At 45.8% G+C, this 15,000-nt stretch overlaps 2 protein-coding genes across 3 annotated transcripts in view; one reads left to right on the top strand and one right to left on the bottom strand.

The window, feature by feature from the left end:
• Window positions 1-4,721, bottom strand: part of kcnc1b (potassium voltage-gated channel, Shaw-related subfamily, member 1b) — a gene marked incomplete at both ends in the record, with an annotated part of 10,607 nt that extends 5,886 nt beyond the window's left edge. For both annotated transcript variants that reach the window (XM_083655097.1, XM_083655098.1), the window contains 2 exons: window positions 1-701; window positions 4,155-4,721. The exon at window positions 1-701 is cut by the window's left edge and continues 218 nt beyond it. In XM_083655097.1, the coding sequence (XP_083511223.1) occupies window positions 1-701; window positions 4,155-4,721 (1,268 nt within the window). The remainder of the gene's footprint in view (window positions 702-4,154) is intronic.
• A 1,731-nt stretch (window positions 4,722-6,452) lies between these two features.
• The window catches only part of LOC310793304 (CD81 antigen-like), a 13,138-nt gene continuing 4,590 nt past the window's right edge, over window positions 6,453-15,000 (top strand). Inside the window, exons 1-2 of the mRNA XM_083655100.1 lie at window positions 6,453-6,604; window positions 8,532-8,646. Coding sequence (XP_083511226.1) covers window positions 6,539-6,604; window positions 8,532-8,646 — 181 coding nt within the window. The 5' untranslated portion in view covers window positions 6,453-6,538. The remainder of the gene's footprint in view (window positions 6,605-8,531; window positions 8,647-15,000) is intronic.

Here is a 15,000-nt window from a genome sequence, read left to right as displayed (position 1 = left end):
CCCGCCAGGGCGCACAAGGCTCCGACCAGCATGCCGGAGGTGGTCTGAGGGTACATGTCTCCGTAGCCGAGGGTAGTCATCGTCACCACGGCCCACCAGAATCCAATGGGGATGTTCTTGAAGTGCGTGTGCTCACTGGCTCGAGGGTCGTTGGGATTCGCTCCGATGCGTTCAGCATAGTAGATCATAGTGGCGAAGATGAGGACACCGAGGGCGAGGAAGATGATGAGAAGCAGGAACTCGTTGGTGCTGGCCCTTAACGTGTGGCCCAGCACCCGCAGCCCCACAAAGTGACGTGTCAGCTTGAAGATACGCAGGATCCGCACGAAGCGCACCACTCTCAGGAAACCCAGCACGTCCTTCGCCGCCTTGGAGGAGAGCCCGCTGAGGCCCACCTCCAGGTAGAAGGGCAGGATGGCCACGAAGTCGATGATGTTCAGGGCATTCCGGATGAAGTCGAGTTTATTTGGACAGAACGTTATTCGCATTAGAAACTCAAAGGTGAACCACACCACACAGACGCCTTCGATGTAGGTGAGGAACGCCACGGTCTCCACCTCCGGGTACACGTGCTCCACCGTCACGTTGTCTATCACCTCCAGCTCGGTGCGGTTGATGATGGGGTTGAAGGCCTCATGGGTCTCCAGGCAGAAGGTGGTGATGGACACCACGATGAAGAAGAGCGAGGCGAGAGCCACCCACTGGGCAGAAAATATGTAGGGTGCAGGAGGGAGGGAGAGAGGATTAGGGGGAAAGGCAGGGAGAAGGACAGAGAGGAGAATGAGAACAGTAATACATGCAATGCAATCAAGCTCAATGGCCCAGCAACCATTCATAGATAGCAAGACTCAATGCAATTCAATCTATTGTCTGAGACGATGGCGTCTGGTTTGACAATGACAATGGCCCTGACTCTCTCTCTCCCTGTCTCCACTCTCTCCCTCTATGTGTGTGTGTGTGTGTGTGTGTGTGTGTGTGTGTGTGTGTGTGTGTGTGTGTGTGTGTGTGTGTGTGTGTGTGTGTGTGTGTGTCTTAATTCGGGATAGTGTCACTGTAAAAGAGAGAATCAATGTGAGCCAGCTATTCTTGCTCGGGCCTCTATTCCCTCTGCTGTAGCCCAAGGTCATCTCTGCTGTAGCTCAAGGTCATGGCCTGTTTCAAGGCTGTGCTACACTCAGAATCACAGAGCCGGCAGCAGGCGGGTCATTAGTACTGACCGTCACGCACCACTAAATTTAGCCGGAGTCTCTCCTCTTCGCCACGGTTACTACCAGCAGGTCTTCCCTACGCAAGGTCACACTATCCACATGATCAACTCTTGGGAATCGGTGTGAGCTGAGGTTGTTTGGGCAGACGCTGCGCTCCTTTTACAGTACGAGAAAGCTGTATTTCCCTGAGTACCGTAGCCTTCATTATGTATTGATTAGACGATCACATTTCATTGCATTTAGGTTCTGCTACGCCCGATGTCTACATCGCTGGTATATAGAGAGATATATAATATTCTCTCTTGGGTATTGATTGCAACCCTGTCGCCGTGTTATCATCCTCCGATCCTGCTGCTTCACAGTCTATGTTACCACACAAAAAAGTGGAAGATAAGGTAACAGGGCTCCAAAATGACAACAGTCCAAAGTATAAAAGATGAACAGGTTTAATGCAAAAAATTGCCTTAAAATATGCATCCGCATTTTGTAGGCTTTCACACACAAACAGGATTGGCATACATGCAGACTTGTCAAGCCTGTTTGCGTTTGAAAGCCTACAAAACACTGTAAGGTGTTAAGAAGTTGTTTTTTTACAGTATATATTACCATTCATGCATTTTGTTTTGAATATTGTCGCAGTAAAAACGGCAAAGATCAAAGAACGGACATATCTAGGGTCAGTAGGTCACTGTTTGTAGACAAAGAAACAGACCAGGAGACATCTACTTGATCGTCCCATGAATCTCACACCGCTTGGATTGTAAATTGCTATTCAATGCGTAGTTAATATTCCCCCTGTTCGTGTATGTTGTATTGGACTGCAAATGCCATTTTGTGCTTTTGTCTTTTAGATCTCTTCTTTTTCTCTCGAAATATTGATATGACCACTAAAAACCAATTCATTTGATGTCATCTTGAATATGGTGTGGCAATAAAAGTCGATTCTCATCCTCAAGTTAGAGCAATAGCAGTTCGCTCGTGCATGACAATGTCCTAATGAGTGCGTGCCGACCTTGCGTGCTCCTCTGCCAGTGTGGAGCCTGGTAAGCAAGACAGGGAGACTAATGAACAACACCGGGGCACTGAGGTGGAGCGGGGCAGGTTGGGGCATGAGGGAGCATCCCATGTTCCACTGAGTGAAGGGGAAACAGGCTCAGTGAAGTCCATGGAGCGGCTCTCACTAAGGCAGCCACACCAGATGGAAAACAGACACTCATCATGACATCCCCATCATTGGCAATTCATCGCATTGTGCTGAGGAAATCACTACTGCTTATGAATGTCTGTTTCCCATCCAGCTATTCCAATGGTCCAGAGGGAAACTGTGTGTTGGCAGTATTTATATACTAGTGTAGTACACTTGAGTTATGTTCTGCCATTTTATTCAATGGAGCCAAAAATTACTTGTTCTTCTTCTGCAGATCAATTTTTTCAAATGCCACGATCATTTGTCATCCATGTTAATTGTTTTGTGTAATTTGTTTCTATTTACACTCAGTAGCTGGATATGTGCCTCTTTCAAATGTACTGTGCATCCAAATCCATTCACAAGAGAGATCAAAAATAGATGGAACACACCACACCACCAAGTAGCCTACTATAATAAAACCTCATTCACAACAGCTACTTTCATGTCGACCAAGCTCATTCCTCTGATGTATCCTGACACACTGTCTGCCATCAGGACACAACACCATCCACCTGTCCATCATTATTTAGTGCATCATCTTAGGAAGATTGCCTCTTAAATTATGTATTTGTGACATTTATTGGGACAACTTGGTATAGAAGGTGACGGTCGAAGGGTGTTTTGTCCTTATTGGCTAATTCTCAGCGTTGCTGGCAAACCACAGGCCCAGAGTGATGTGCAGTGACAGGGCTTTTCTACTGATGTATCCACTGTGAATACAGTCTGTAATTAAACCAGAGCCCAACATCTAATTAATCTTCTTGCCAGTCTTAGTTGAGCTCTGTCAATCCCCGCTGTGCTTTGTCTCCCTCAGCATTAAATGTAGGACACTTCCCGAAGAGTTCTGCTGTGTGAGAAATATTCCCGTATCCAGAAGGTGATGCGTGTGTGAGTAAAACCACATTTACTATTGCTTACTAGAGTGACATGTCAATGCAGTTTGCACATGCTGGATGGGGTGTGACACCTATTTACACCAATCACCATGCTACCGCTGTTAAAACAGCGTGCGACACAGCAGTCTTTGTAGGGGGGACTGGTCGAAAAAGCAAAAATATCAGAAGGTGTCAAGTCATTTAATTCTCGCCAATGAGAGGCATTAAGCCTGGATGGAAGAGTGCCCATTGCAAGTCCAAAAATGTCGCCTCGCTCTAACAGCAACCCAGTTTGTATCTGGAGGTCTGCCATTCAATTCTGGTGGTGCCAAAGATCTGGTTTACTAATGTGTGGCTGACCCATTTAACCAAACTGCCAGCCTGCACAGGGATCCTGCTGTCCTGGAAGTATATATTCAAAGACCTGCAGGGCTCAGGATGAGTTCCTCGTGCTCTCTCCTGCGAGATAGAAGTGGGTGGGGGCCTGACTGTGGGGTAATGAGTTGCATGTAAATGATTCTGATGGATGGTGAGATCATTGGTCGATATTTCCCCCCCTGTCTGTACAGTAACATACTGGAGATAGCAATTTCAAGGTCATCAACAACCTGCTCTGAAAGCCTCAGCTGAGGAGGCTTCATCAATCTTCCTTTCATCATCAAGCAATCTGGGCAGACAAATTCAAAATTTTGATCATGTTAATTCAGCATTGATTGTTACAGCTATGAAATATTAGACCACACTTTTAAAGCATTTAGATGATTTTTTAAATTGCTCAGGGTGGTTGTACTGGAGGCTCGGAGCTCCCTGAACATCAAGTCTAGCAGGGATGCCACGGCCATGGCTTCTTGACACAAGCAAATATTATGCAAGGCTACTCACCCTTGCATATTTGGAGGAGTAAGGGTCCTCAAACAGAGCCCAAACACGTCTCTGCCATCGGCTCCACGAGCTCCCATGCCTAGCATCGGTGGAGTCCCCCTGTGCCAGCCTCCTTGTCATTTCTTCCACATCATCCCCCTCAGGGTGCTCTGCCTCTGGCTCCGCATCATCACTCCCCATGTCGTGCAGGGGCCCCCCGCCAAAACTATCAAGGGCCTCCTCTGCCTCCCGGTGCTGCCGGTAGGTCATCCAGCAGCATGGCTCCACGTCTGTCTCATCAATGCCCCAGAAGGCCAGCTCCTCCTCATACAGGGGCCCACAGACATCAGCAGGGCAGTGCAATTTACCTGTCCTGTAGTAATTAAGGATATGTGCAAAAACGCTAGGGTGGCGGTCGAAGAAGAATTCCTCGATCTTGGCATCATAGTCAAAGTGGTTCGGTGCATCAGGCTCGGCCAGCCAGGATAACCGGGTGCCAGGTAGGGTGCGCAGGGTGCTGCGGTATGTCTGATGTCTGATCCCTCCCACGTTAATCACAATGCGATCCTTGTCGTCGCTCAGGCCCATTGCGTCCCTTAGGCATTTCTCCAATAAGTTCCTTTCATCTCAACGGTGAGTCTAAGCACACCGTGCAACACATGCACAGCAAAGATTAGCCAGAGAGAGAGGGATACAGAAGGAGAACAGCGCACAAAAGCAACCGGTCGTTTCACCAACTAGTGAAAGAAATCAGGCTACATTCCCTCTATAGCCGATCAGGTCGACCCAGTAGGCTAATTCTGCACGCACCTGTCATGTAGGCTAGCCTACTGGAGATCATAAACGCTTATAGCTGCCAGACTCACTACAGTGTAGAATCGAAATCCAAAATGATTGCAGCCAATGGCATCACATTAAGAATGGACGTCACATCATCGGTAAATCCAAGATGTACAGATAAAAGGACAAATACTGGTAATGATTCCCCTCTCCGCCAACATACGCCCAGTTCACCGGAGCACCAGGACAGGACGCGGTCAAGCTGTAGATCAGCCCAGTCTGTGAGGCGTTTTTGACTTTCACAGCAAGGTGACTGCGGTGGTGCTGAACGGACAGCGCCCGTTCAGCTCAGCTCTCCAGGAGACTGTCGGTCCTCTCCTCAGTTCACCACCTCCTTCAATCCCACCCGACACTCAATCCGCTCTCTCCGTTAAGAAGATACCGCTGCTGTCTGTTTTCATTAAAACCAACGCGTTGAATAAAATATCCGCCGTCTGCTGTGAAAGAGTCTCCCTCCTCTGCTGACCAAATGTGTGGTGAGCAAGCTGGGAAACAAAGAGCGCCCTCAAAAACAAACAAACTGCCTGTTTATTTATTCGCAGCTTCTTTCTTCATTACCCTGCCCAGCTCGAGCCTAGCCTACTCACATGATGTGGAGCATGCCCAGTAGCCTTATTTGTTAAAACAGGCTGTAAAGTTTTCCCATTTAGATCGAAATTATCACTGCCGCCCAACCGTTCCCTTCCCTCGCTCGTCGTTTTTATGGCCAGTAGCCTACGCGGCTGAGGAAGCAGACAGACAGATGTTCATGCACAACTGGGCAGAGGTGTGACCCTGCAGCCATGAACGCGCATCCACCCCCAGCAGCACTAAAGAGTCGGATCTGACATAATGGCGCCTTGATTCGTTGATTTAAGAGTTTAATCTATATTTTCATATCTGCGTGGATAGCTCTGACACCGTTAGTGATGCTGACATTTTGAAAACAAAGAGCTGTGACAATTTCTGCTCACCTATGGGCTGCACTTGATCGGTCTAATCACCCAATGATGCGCCTTGTGTCAGAGTTGCCAGCAGATGGCGCTATCGCTCACCGCAACTTCCAGCACGCTGTTGCTCTATACCGTTATTAGGGTCAAATAAACACTATAGACTATCTATTTTTATAGGGTTAATTTTCTTTCTTTCTTTCTTTCTTTCTTTCTTTCTTTCTTTCTTTCTTTCTTTCTTTCTTTCTTTCTTTCTTTCTTTCTTTCTTTCTTTCTTTCTTTCTCTCTAGGCTATCAGACTTTTCAGAGAAAATAATGTGTGCTTTGGTCTACATTTGGCCTAAATATAGGCTATTTTAAATTGCAGAGCAAAATAGGGTTCACTTGTGCCGCTCCTCACTCTTGCAAATGGAGAGCTTTCTTAGCCCTTGCTTGCCCGCATCAATTGGTGGGCAGTTCTCCGTCTCGGTTTTCACTCTTGATTATAAGGAGGAGTTTGCAGCATAGCGCCTATACCCCGAGTGGCTGGATAAACTGAGCCTAGCAGAAACAAGAAGCTGTGATCCCCGGACAGTAGACTGGGCCAACAAAGCTTTAGATTTGGTCAAAAAGAGAGGATCTGATCATACTGGCAACATGGCTGTGGCGGGCTGCACGAAATGCATTAAATATATGTTATTCTTCTTTAATTTCATCTTCTGGGTGAGTTGACCATGTTTTACTCTGTATCCTAAAAGTTGTTGTTGGATATAAGCTTGGATGTTATGTTAACATATTGTTACTGTGCTTAAACTTTCCCTCTTCTCTTTGTGACTGAATGGACTAAGAGCTTTATTATGCCATAATTCATAAATGATGACTCCTGGAGAGGAGATGCAGTAAGTTTCCAGCTATTAATTATGCTGCTCTGTCTGGGGCTGCTCTTAGAGAGGGAGGCATGCATCAATAGAATGGGCTAAGGAGGCATGATGGCACAAAGCCTTGGCCGGCCAGCTGAAATGCTTTTAGCCATGGTCAACAGCTCTTTTCCACTTGGCCGAGCAGCAGTGCAAGGTGGCTGAAAGACAAGCAGAGGAACCAGCGCTTCAGAGGAACCAGCGCTGGCCCCAGGCTGTGTGTGCTTCAGGCTCCTCTGGGTTCTCATGGCAAAGGGGCCGAGATAACAATGCATGTCTCTCTCTTTTTAGGGATCTCACATAAGCTGTGGTTCAGTTAACTTCAAACAGTGGCTTGGCATCATTTTGTTATTGAAGTTCAGTGGTGTTCAGTCCACTCTGTGACTAAAACATGAAGTTAACTGAGGAGTGCCAGGAGAGGAGGGTGGTTGTCCTGAGATTAAACATACATGCAGGAAGAATGAACAGGGGCAACAGAGTTTCTGGGGGAGGGGAGAGCTCTGTTTTCCCTCTGACATTTCCTTTGTTCCCACCTGGCCGTCAGTCTGTGGACTTTGCTGTCTGTGAATGCTTCTCAGGAAAGACCATGGGGATTTTTTTTTAAAGTTTCCAAGTAGCTGTAGGCTACATTCTTTCTCACTGCAAATTGTATTCTCCTTCCTCTTGTTTTCTAGGAAGATTGTGTAGTTATTTGAGCCAGCATGGGACTTACCACAGTATGGCTATTCTAGTTCATCCCCTTTTGCCCTTGCATCTGCCATTCAAGCTTCACTACACCACATCAGAACTTAGGCAGATGTCAATTGCATTTCCCTAATATTCACATCATACGTTCCTGCATCATACACGGTGAGAATCGATCACTCAATTTGCGAATTTCCCTCGCTTTCATTTTGTTCTCTGTCAGAAGAACTGTAGTCTTTTTTTCTTAGATAAGCAGAAAGTCGGCGTATCCTGGACACTCTCCACTTGATTTATTGTTTCCTCTGTTGTTTTTGCCGGAGCGCCTGTCATTGTCAAAACTCTGAGTGCCCTCTCTTCCCCGCGTCGCTATTTTTCACATTGAGGATTCCGCTTCCTGTTTCTTGGAGAACAATGGGAAGCAGGCATGGGCCTAAATGTGCTGAGAACTTGCTGTAAACATTGGCATCAAGTGAAGTTCTCACCATAATGGAGAATAAACTGCACGACTTGGTGCTGGATGTGGGATCCTTCTGCTTTTATGCACTTCTTTTATCATCACTTTTTTATCAGGGTGTTTCTGCTGTATTGCGGGCGGTGTAGAGGAGAGAGACAGTCACGATGGGGGATCGAGAGAGGGGATAAGATGCCAAATAAAGTTCTTGAGTTGGATTTGAACCAATGAGCCATGTTGTGAGGACATAGCATGTAGCCTCGTGAGGTGCCAGAGATGTCCTTCAAAAACCTTTTTTAATAAGGGCATTGGACAGCACACGTCGAGCCGAGAGACACAGACATGTTTGGCGACTGATCTGACCTCACAGAGTAAATGTGCGTGTGCTTTCAAATGTAAAAGCTTACTGTTAATTAAAAAAAGTATTACAAATTGATAACTACAGGTTTATTTAAATATTTATGCGGACATCTCTTGAATTTCAGACTTTGAAAGACTTTGGCTATGATCTACCACAGCTTATCAACAAAGTAAAGTAACATTAAAGAAAGTAATACCCCCCCCCCCCCATCTCTCTATCTCTCTCTCCCTGGGACAGCTGGCTGGAGGTGTGATCTTAGGAGTGGCGCTGTATCTCCGTCATGACAGTCAAACCAGCAACCTGCTCATACTGCAGCTTGATGGCCACCAAGCACCAGGCACCTTCTACATCAGTGAGTATAGCCTACCATCATCGGTAAACTACCCCAGGGCTTCCCAACCACTGCCTAGTTCATGTCCGTGCCCTCTGTGGTTAAATCAAATGGATGTGTGTGTGTGTGTGTGTGTGTGTGTGTGTGTGTGTGCGTGCGTGCGTGCGTGCGTGCGTGCGTGCGTGCGTGCGTGCGTGCGTGCGTGTGTGAGTGGCTTATTTTTGCAGTGGCGGTGCCATCAGTGAATTTTCATTTGACAATTATAGATATCATCAATGATCATCATAATCATCATTATCATTTAGGACTTCAAATTGTTCTACGCCCAATGTTTTAATGTCATTAAATTCTCTTTCCGAGGTTGGGAAAGCCCGGACTGCTTGTGATTATTTCACGCTTAATTGCTGACTGTCCACTGAGCAATGGCTGCACTTTGGACACGGGCTGACCAATATTATTATGTGTCCCAAGCTGCTCATCGCCGCTCGCGAGCGTTCACCTTGACACAGTAGCTGCCTTCCCTCTCCTGCTCTCAGGATTAGTCCTGCCGCTCCCCACACTTTGTTCTTCTCCACACTATAGGAAGCTCCTTGTTAATACAGCGGCCATCGTTAACTCCTTCACACAAATGCCCGCTGTTCATGTCCGGGTGGGATCATGTGAGTACAAGTTCCAGAAATAGCAGGAGTGGAGTGACCTCTGAGAAAAGACAGGAAACAGGACCTGCGTAGATCCGCAGTGTGTGTGTGTGTGTGTGACTAAAGAGTGGCTCAGCAAGTCGAAGTAATTGCACGGTAGATGTGTTTTTACTTGGCTGCCGGGCTGTCACTGATGACCGCATACGTGGTCAGACTCTGATAAACACACATGCCCCGCCCTGAAGAATAGCCTCCAGGTCCCACGACTTCAAAAAGTCGACACATCGGACATCTGGGTGGTGGGGAGGTAAAAAGCACTCGCCTACCACCCCCGGAGACCCGGGTTCAATTCCCGGCAGCGCTACTTCCAGCTTGGTCAGATGTTCTTACAGACACATTATTGGCCGAGTCTGCGGGTGGGAAGTCGGTTTGGGTAATGAGTCCTGGTCGCGACACGTCCTGGTGGGTGCACTAGTGCCTCCTCTGGTCGGTTGGGGTGCCTGTTTGGGGGGAGGGGAACTGGGGGGGAATAGCGTGATCCTCCCACACGCTATATCCTGCCAGTGAAACGCCTCGCTGTCAGGTGAAATGAAGTGACTGGCAACTGCACATGTATCGGAGGAAGCATGTGCTAGTCTATGGCTCTTCCCAGATCGGGAGAGGGGTGGCGCAAGGACTGGGACAGCAGGGGGAATTGGCCAAGTACAATTGCGGAGAAAATGGGAGAAAAACCATAAAGGAAAAAATAATAATCAAAGTCTCCACATCTATGTAGTTTGAAGAGCAAATTCCAGATGTTTTGACCAGATGTAGAGAGGTGTGTGTGTGTGTGTGTGTGTGTGTGTGTGTGTGTGTGTGTGCGTGTGCGTGTGCGTGTGCGTGTGCGTGTGCGTGTGCGTGTGCGCGTGTGCGTGTGCGTGTGTGCACTGCAGTGAGTCTGTGTGTGTGTGGTGCACAAATAAGAGCCATAATGTGCCTTCTGATTGAATGCACTATGTGTTTCCATTATCTTAAACCGTTATCTTAAGGCTCATGCTTAAATGCTTGGAATTTGTTTCTTATTATAAAATCTGGAAAATAGTAAAACGTGAAGGTGTGTCCAAGCCTTTGCCTGGTAGTGTACCCCTGTAGAAATGTTGCCCCACTGCCACCATGTTCTACCAAAGCACTGGGCGAAGCACATGTTCTCCTGCTGTGTTCATCCGCGGCTTTGTACCAGAGGCCTTTCAACCTCCTCCACTGCCCTCAGCCGTCCACAGATGGACCCCAAACCTACAATGTATGATATGATTAGAACATTTCAAAGGTCCATCGACTCAAGTTTGTTGTGATGTGGACGTTAGTACGCCCATTAATTTACATTTGGGCTGCTCCACTCCCATACTTATCCTCAGTAAGTATATGGAGCGCACAGAAACCCAGGCTTTTTATAGAGGAAAGACACACTCTTGATTTTAAAGGCAGGGCGGCAAGAGGGGCCCACCCAAGGGAGATCAAGGGAACGTTCCTTTTTTTTTCCCCCACCAACACACGCCCATGCATAATTCAAATAACCTTGTACATCTGCTCATTACCCCTCAAATTAGAGTCTGCAGTGGATGTTTTTAGCATGCTGGCACACCAAAGTGGTATTTATGTAAGGCTGAAAATACACATTCCCCAGCAGCTGAAATCATTATTGCTGGCAGTTGTCGCTGGTCCAGCCTGGTCATCCCTGCTACTGAGAGTACAGCTACATAGCTGATATACAGTAGGTGTGACAGAGAGTTTGGTAGACAAGAGGACAAGATGTTTCGGTTGCTTTATACGGTGCACTAAATGTATTATGCATTTGTCAGAATAGCGTTTTTCATAATTTAAACCACTAAACAAGAGGGGTGCATTGTGGGAAAGAGTGCTGTAAGAATGAGGATGTAAAATGAAATAAAATGCATGTATATAGTTTTGTACAAGGGCTATTATCTGAAGCACATTATCCCTGTCCCAGTGGCCCTGACACTAACCCCAGCCCTGAGTTTGCATAGTCACTTAATTTCCTCTTTAGAAGCCTGCATTGTTGATGCTTTAACCACTTTGCCTAAATGGCACATTTCCTATTCAAACGGATTCATTGGAATCCTGTTTGCCACATTGTTTTAGTTGTTTCTAAAAGTGACTCCATTAAAGAGTGGAATGCTGATTCAGTGTGAATGAAAGAGAGGCATTGGCAAGAGAGCCAATAATGCTCAGTAGTGTAATCTAGAGTAATATAATAGTGTAAGCCAGGGATACTCAACTTGTTTTGCCCCCGGGGGCCACTTTTGCAAAATGACAGGAGGTCAGGGGTCGGTTAATAAACAAACATTAATATAAAGGATAGTTCGTTGGTTAGGTTAAGTTAGTTAAGTACATACTGTAAGTGCCTGGGCGGCGAGCAGACGGCCATATTTGACAATTTAGCTGGAGCTTAGTTTTCATTGTGAATTAGAAAATGGTCGGGGGGCCACGCTGCACCCTATCGCGGGCCACATCTGGCCCCCGGGGCGCAAGTTGAGTATAGCTGATGTAGGGCCTACACTAGACTATAGTAGGCTATATAGTAGGGTTAGACAGGTTAGGCTACACAAACCAGTTTTGTTTTTGTTTGTTTTTTCATCTTCGATTGTTTTGATGCTACATTCAGGACCAAGCTGTCCTAGAATATACAGTATGTTGGAATAGAACCAATATAATGTTACTGTAACACAAAATGTCTTTACTGTAGAACAATAGTTAAAGACCCACTGAGCATCTTCTTTACCATATCTTTTTTTGTGGGACAAGATGACATTTGAGGAGTGTTTAGCATGATTAACCAAATGACGGCTTCAGAGGATGGTTTCAGGGGGAATGAACAGCCGCGATGCTATGATCCGCCAGAGTGGGGGGTGACGTAGAACCCTCGCTATATATACTAGGATGGACTGCCGATGACTGACGTCATTACTGACGTCACGCTTGGGCTTGACTGACATCATGGGCTGATCAGGTAATAGAGATATGACGGCCTCTCTCTCAGCTTGAAATTTGGTATGGAAACCTCACATCTCAACAGTGACATGTGATTTAACCCACATCTCAACAGTGACATGTGATTTAACCCACATCTCAACAGTGACATGTGATTTAACCCACATCTCAACAGTGACATGTGATTTAACCCACATCTCAACAGTGACGTGATTTAACCCACATCTCAACAGTGACGTGTGATTTAACCCACATCTCAACAGTGACATGTGATTTAACCCACATCTCAACAGTGACATGTGATTTAACCCACATCTCAACAGTGACATGTGATTTAACCCACATCTCAACAGTGACATGTGATTTAACACACATCTCAACAGTGACATGTGATTGGGTTTTTCTCAACAACAAAAGATTATGTCAATCTCTGACAAAGTGAACCCAGGTTCACAGCTCTTGCTCTGTGTTCTTCTTGGAACCATGAATGAGAAGTGAAGATCTAAATGAGCACCCCCCCCCCCCCCCCCCCCCATCCCCTTGTGATTACACTGAGCAGACAGCCCCCCCCCCCCCCCCCCCTCTGGAGATTACACTGAGCAGACAAGAAATAAATGAACTTCCCTGGTGGTGTAAAATTGCCTGTCTCCCTTAACGTCTCAATACCCTTCAAACCTCAAAGGGTGTTGTCATAGTAATGGAAGGTAGTGGAAGTAATGCCTGCTTTGCTGCATTGCTGGGTTACTGGCCCTGGTAGCCGTTTCCCTCACCGACAAAAAACTCAAGTCCTGAAAGAGAGAGAGAGAGAGAGAGAGAGAGGGGGGGGGGGGAGGGATAAAAGAAGAGGGTTTATAGTTTGGTAGAGAGAGAGAGAGAGAGAGAGAAAATGTGAGGATATGGAAGGATAGTCCATGATATGTGCGGTGGACTGGGAGGTGTTGGGAGTCCATAGATGCAACAGAGTCAGAGCCTCTTACTGGGTCTGCCTGTCCCTTTAGACTGTCCTGTCACTGGCTGCATTAGAAAAAGTAGAGTAGGCCTATAATAAATAAAGAATTATATATTTTATTATACGTTATAATTATGTTATAATGTTATAATGTTATAATTATATTTAGTGTAGTATTAACAAATATAAATGAATCCTTTCCTTCCACATTAAAATCATATTTGCCATGCCCATCGGTCTAATTGCCTGCCAGTCAAAACGTCATCACATTCATTTTCATTTCCCCCTGGTCTGGGTAATAGTCGGAATAGGAACAATCTTTATAATGGAAAACATTGAATGTGAAGAAATATTGAATGGAGAAATCATAAAAGATTTGAGATACAAATGTAATTATTAGGTTATTACATTAATAAATTCTGAGGTTGTATGGAAGTGATTTTTGACATTTTCAATATTATGGGAACCCCTGTATTAATCCACATCAGTTCCTTAATTTTGTTGCACTATTTCATTCAGGCTCTGTCCTATAGGCCTGTGACTCAACGATTGCAGTTGTATCACTGATGTCACAGCCAAGTTCAGAGGAAAAGATGTCACTCTTTTCCTCTGAACTCGTAACGGAGACGGGCTTGTCCGTTACGAGTTCAGACGAAAAGAGTGACAGAAATCAACCCAAATGGTTGTGACTCAAGAGTAGTCTGTGTGTGTGTGTGCGTGTGTGTGTGTGTGTGTGTGTGTGTGTGTGTGTGTGTGTGTGTGTGTGTGTGTGTGTGTGTGTGTGTGTGTGTGTGTGTGTGTGTGTGTGTGTGTGTGTGTGTGTGTGTGTGAGAGAGAGAGAGAGAGAGAGAGAGAACAGAGAAGTGGTCACTTTTCTAGGGATTTTACTTTTAGGGGGTTTTAGAATCACAGTTAAATTCATAGTTAGACTAATTTTAAGATAAGGGTAAAGGCTGCTGGCTGCTATGGTTAAGTTAAGCACCTAACTGTCAAGGTTATAGGGAGGGAATGAATGTAAGTAATTAGATTGTCCTCATAAACATATTGTTAGGGCTGAAGACTGCTGCATGAAACATGAAACTTAAAGGGACCCTATGACAGGAATTCAATTGTTCCTGTATTTATATACATGTGATTAAAGAGGTTTAATTAAGACATGGTTGAAATGTGTTTGAGTGGTTACATTTAGAGTTATTGCACTTTCAAAAATCTAAAGTCTCTAAAGCAAGTGACGGCTTGGCTCTCCTCTCTATGGGACATTTAAATGCAGTTGTTTCTCTCAGCATTTTTCTTTTCAGCATTCCTTTTTTCAGGCCAATGTTTGTTGGGATGCAGCTTGAACATCTGTTGGTGTTGATGCCTTAATATCAGTATGGCTTAGCTTTGATGCAGAGAAAGTCCCTGTTTCTCCATACTGGTTTCTTTCTTGGCATCTACAGGGAAACAGCAGACATGTTTGAAGGCAGGAACTGTGTTGCTACACATTGGCTTTTTCCTGCACTAGCACATTTCCTCTCTGTGTCTGCTGCATACTTTTGAATATCATTAGAAGCAAGGCAATTGCATTCTGTTTTTTAGCACGACGGATAATAGCCACAGATTGTTTTTATGCAGTTAATAGATTGTTTGATCTCCAAAATTAAAGGGATCTACGTTCCTCAGTATAACAGTTTGATTACACAAGGATGTGTGTGGTGTGGTGTGTGTGTGTGATCGCATGGCCCCCCGTTTCCTGGGGAAGGTTCATGCTGGGGGTCGTCAGGGGTCAGGGCAGAAGGGGTTGTGTGGGGGTTGGGGTGT

This window comes from Poromitra crassiceps (assembly GCF_964638095.1).
Source record: "Poromitra crassiceps genome assembly, chromosome: 18".
NCBI classification, from domain to species: domain Eukaryota; kingdom Metazoa; phylum Chordata; class Actinopteri; order Beryciformes; family Melamphaidae; genus Poromitra; species Poromitra crassiceps.
This window is presented reverse-complemented; position numbering and strand designations above follow the sequence as displayed.